At 34.6% G+C, this 5,000-nt stretch overlaps 1 protein-coding gene across 1 annotated transcript in view; it reads right to left on the bottom strand.

Annotated features, from left to right (window-relative positions):
• Positions 1-5,000, bottom strand: part of LOC135225671 (alpha-N-acetylgalactosaminidase-like) — a 33,836-nt gene that overhangs the window by 8,686 nt on the left and 20,150 nt on the right. Inside the window, exon 4 of the mRNA XM_064265017.1 lies at positions 3,463-3,637. Within this exon, the coding sequence (XP_064121087.1) occupies positions 3,463-3,637 (175 nt within the window). The remainder of the gene's footprint in view (positions 1-3,462; positions 3,638-5,000) is intronic.

The raw sequence follows: 5,000 nt of genomic DNA on the forward strand, positions 1-5,000 counted from the left end.
TTTGGGCACTATTATCTACCTCTGCTTGCTCTTTCTGATATTTTTAGTTCCATGATATTTTATGTTATTCCTTCTATCTGTTTCCATGCCTGAATTATCATGTAGCGTTCTCTTCTCCTTTCTAGACTATATAATTTTAATGATTGTAGTCTTTCCAGTAGTCAAGGTCCTTAACTTCTCTATTCTAGCTGTATAAAGGACCTTTGTACACTCTCTATTTGTGCAATATCCTTTTGATAGTGCGGGTACCATATCATATTGCAATATTCAAGTGGACTACGAAACATATGTTTTATAAAGACGAATCCATGTGTTCAGCTTTTCTTGTTTGAAGTGCCGTAACAACATTCCCATTTTGCTTTACATTTTGCCAAAAGAATTGCTATTTGATCATTGCATAACAGTTTCCTATTCATCATCACACCAAGGTCTTTAACTGCTTCCTTATTTGTGATTGGTTTTCTCATTATTAGGTCCCCTATATGCATATAGCTTTCCTTCTCTGTCTCCATAAATTTATTGATTCAAATTTATCAGAGTTAAATACCATCCTATTTTCCTCTGCCCAATCATATACTTTGTTAAGGCCTCTTTGTAGAGCGTTCCTATCTTCATCACAAGTAATTTTCTCTACTTATTCTTGTGTCATCAGCGAAACTACTCACTACCGAATCCTTAACATTACTGTCTATGTCTTCAATCATAATAACAAACAGTATTGCAGCTAACACCGTTACCTTGTGGCACACCGGATATTACCTTGGTTTCATCCGATTTCTCATCGTTTGCAATAACTATCTGTTTTTCTGTTGTGTAAAAATTCTTTTAACCATCTTCCTATTTTATCATACAATATTGTGTTTTCTAATTTCATTGCTAATATATTATGGTCTACTTTGTCAAAAGCTTTTGCAAAGTCTAGATATACCACATCTGTTTCATTTCGCTTTTCATATTTTTGAATATGTTCTCACGGTGGACTAACAGTTGGGTTGTGTACTTTTTCCGGGTACGAAACCGTGTTGTCCTATATTAAACAAATTATTTTTTATTAAATGTTTCATAATATTTTTCTTCATTACCCTTTCATACACTTTCATAAAATATATGATGTTAGACTCACAGGCCTATTAATTACTTGCCTCAAAGTCTTGATCCACTTTTGAAAGTTGGGGTGATGATATGCTAATTTGTGCTCATCATAAATCTTGCCTGTATCTACACTTTGTCTTAATAATATTGCAAGTGGCTTTGCGATAGAATGAACTACTTTCTTTAACAAAATAGCAGGGATTCCATCAGGCCCCGCAGCAGCTCCATTTTTAATTTCATTAATTGCCTGCACAATATCAGCTTCATTAATTTCTATGTCAGCTAAATATTCACTATTTTCGTCCCTTACTTCTATATCATTATCTTCATATCTATTCTAGGGGTGAATTCTCTCTTATATCGTTCTGCCAATATGTTGCAAATTTCCTTTTTTTCATTCGTTAATCTCCCTTCAATTCTTAGAGGGCCTATTTCTATTCTTCTTTTATTTATCTTCTTCGCATATGAGTATAATAGTTTGGGGTTTTGCTGATATTTAATAGGGTTTTTTTCTTCCAATTCCCGTTTTTCATTTTCTTTTGATTGTAATAATCTTTCTGTTCTGCATTTTCTATCTTACTTTTTTTAGTTCTATAACTTTTTCCATGCATTTTTTCTTTTGCAAGACTTTTTTCCACTTTCTGATTTTCTTTTCTGGAGGAAACAAGATCCTTCTGTCTCTTGGTATGCATGAATGATGTTTACTTTTCTTCTTCGGTATATATTTATCCACTATTTTCTCTAATATTTTATATAATATCTCCGTATTTACTCTTATGTCATCGCTTACGAAAATGTTATCCCAATCTTTGTTTAATTCTTCATTTATTTCTGACCATTTTATATTTTTACTGTAGAAGTTGTATTTTCCATATCCTTCCCACTTTTTCATTTCTTGCTTATCTCTGTTTTCACTTGCTTTGGAATGAACTGTTAATTCTATGAACATTATGGTCTGAAATACTCGCATTATAAACTATTATTTCTTTAACATAATTCACCTCGTTCACAAATACTAGTCTAAAGTATTTTCCTTTCTTGTTGGCAGGTGATTTATTTTATTTGTTGAATGTTGTATTCTAGTAGCATATCTAATAGCTTTTCGAATTGCCTCTATCTTCTGCACTACTATTACTCTCTTTTTTATATGTATAAGTACATCCACAATCTCCTATTCGTTCTTTCCATTCTACGAAAGGAAAGTTGAAGTCACCAGATAGGAGAATAGTTCCAGTCCTTGTGATTTCTACATATATCATCCAATTTTTCAATTATTAAGTCAAACTCTTTAGTATTAGGAGGTATATATACTATGTTCATTAATTTTTCAGATTCAAATTCTACCGCTATTAGTTCACATTCTGAGTTACTATATTTCTCATATATTTTTCCTTGTTTTTTGTCTTTCCCATATATTGCGGTTCCCCCTTGATTCCTATTTTTTCTATCTGATCTATAAGTTTTGGAACCCATTTTATTTGATTCATCATTCCCAGTCTCTTTTTGGGAATACCAGGTTTCACTTATATTCATTATATCTATTTTCTTTTCAATTTGGGTTAGTTCTCTAAGTACTCTATTTTTCTTTTTGAGTTACTCGTAACTAAACCCTGCGCATTCATCACTATGATGGTTTGCGTGTTTTCTCCTTCATTTAATATTGGTAGTAATAAGGATTTTCCCAATGTTTCCTCTTTTCCTGTTCTGGTATGTTGTTCTTTTTTTCATTTCCAGAAATTCTGACATTAAAAAATCCAACTTTTCCATAATATTTGATCTTTCCTTCATCAGAGAGAGAGAGAAAGTGTGTTCTGGCTATCTTGATTGACCCTTGGTATGAGAGAGAGAGAGAGAATGTTCTGTCTATTATCTTGATTGACACATGGTATGAGAGAGAGAGAGAGAGAGAGAGAGAGAGAGAGAGAGAGAGAGAGAGAGAATGTTCTGTCTCTCACCTTCATTGACCCATATGATATGTGGATTTGAGAGAGAGCGGGATAGAGAAAATGTTCTCTCTATCTTGATTAACCCATGGTATGTGTGTTTGAGAGAGAGAGAGAGAGAGAGAGAGAGAGAGAGAGAGAGAGAGAGAGAGAATGTTCTGTCTCTCACCTTGATTGACCCTTGATATGTGGATCTGAGAGAGAGTGTGTGTGTTCTGTCTATTATCTTGATTGACCCATGATATGTGTATTTGAAAGAGAAAGAGAGAGAGAGAGAGAGAGAGAGAGAGAGAGAGAGAGAGAGAGAATGTTCTGTCTATCACCTTGATTTACCCTTGATAAGTGGATCACAGAGAGAGAGAGACAGAGAGAGAGAGAGAGAGAGAGAGAGAGAGAGAGAGAGAGAGAGTTTTAATCTGCCACTAACCCTGATCCATGGTATGAGGGTCTGAGTAGCATCCGTCGAGCTTCACGTAATCGACTCCCCACTCGGCGAAAGTCTGGGCATCCAGTTCCATGTGTTCCAGAATTCCTGGATATCCGGCACACGTGTGCGTTCCGTAATCCTCGTAGATTCCGAATTTCAGTCCCTTGGAGTGGATCTGGACAAGGAAAGTGGAGACTCCGTAAATTACTTTTCTTCCGAGATCTGTAGTATGTATGTATGAGCCTTGTGCTCAAGTAGGCTATAATTTTCTGTATGTATGTATGTATGTATGTATGTATGTATGTATGTATGTATGTATGTAAGTATTGTATTAAATTCAGTTTTCGTGTAACTATGAGAGTTAATGTGGAATCTGGGCCTCGTCTTCTTCAAGTACGTTATGATATTTCTTCCTGACCACCGCCTGATTAGTTCCTCAGTCGACGGGTGGGTTGCGTACTCGCCTATCAATTTGGTAGCCCGAGTTTGCTTCCCGCTGCTGCCAGTGAGGAACCAGAGGAATTTAATTCTGGTGATTAGAAATTCATTTCTTGATGTAATGTGGTTCGGATCCTACAATAAGCTGTAGGTCCCGTCGCTAAGTAACCAATTGGTTCCTAGCCACGTAAATAAAAATCTAATCCCTCAGGTCAGCCCTAGGAGAACTGTTAATCAGCTCAGTGGTCTAGTTAAACTAAGATATATTTTTTTTCACTGCCTGGTTAACTAACTTGCGTTTGGTTAACTAACTTGTGTTTCGAAAGGAAATTGTAAGTTACAATCAAATACATACATACATACTTCCAGAATATATATATATATATATATATATATATATATATATATATATATATATATATATATGTATGTATGTGTGTTTATATATATATATATATATATATATATATATATACATATAATCATGAAGGCTGCACGATGAACTTGTATTAAAAAAAGAAACAGGAAAAACTAACGATTTTACAATATGCTTTGCAGCCATTAATGAACGTTTGGGGCATGAACTGAAAAAGAGGTGCATGCATAGTCCGTAACCTTATCGATATATATGAACAGAGACATATGAATAATAGAACTATTTTTACAGAGCAACTAATAAATGAAATGGTCTTATCGACACCCGCATAAGCACGTACTAATAATAACAAAATACAAAATATATAAAAAAAAATTAAACTCATTGGTAGCCGCCTATAGTAACGGGAAAAGAATCAAGTCAAAAGAACAAAGAGAATCATTAACGAAAGACGAGATATGAACCAGCAGACTGAAGACATTGAAATGCCATGCAGAAGCAAGGGAATTGCATGACTACTGTGTTCATTTCCTTGCCTGATATTCATTTTGGCTTCCACAACGCAGGAAGATGAATCTCATTCATTAGACCACCGGAATGCTTAATTCCCGGAGGCAAATGCAGAGCGAATTGCAATTGTTTTTTTTTTTTCTTATATTTTATTTGTTTGGTTTTATTATTCATGACTGGACTTGGCAAGATGCGCTGGATGTTCACATTCTCT

This window comes from Macrobrachium nipponense, chromosome 13 (assembly GCF_015104395.2).
Source record: "Macrobrachium nipponense isolate FS-2020 chromosome 13, ASM1510439v2, whole genome shotgun sequence".
Taxonomy (NCBI): domain Eukaryota; kingdom Metazoa; phylum Arthropoda; class Malacostraca; order Decapoda; family Palaemonidae; genus Macrobrachium; species Macrobrachium nipponense.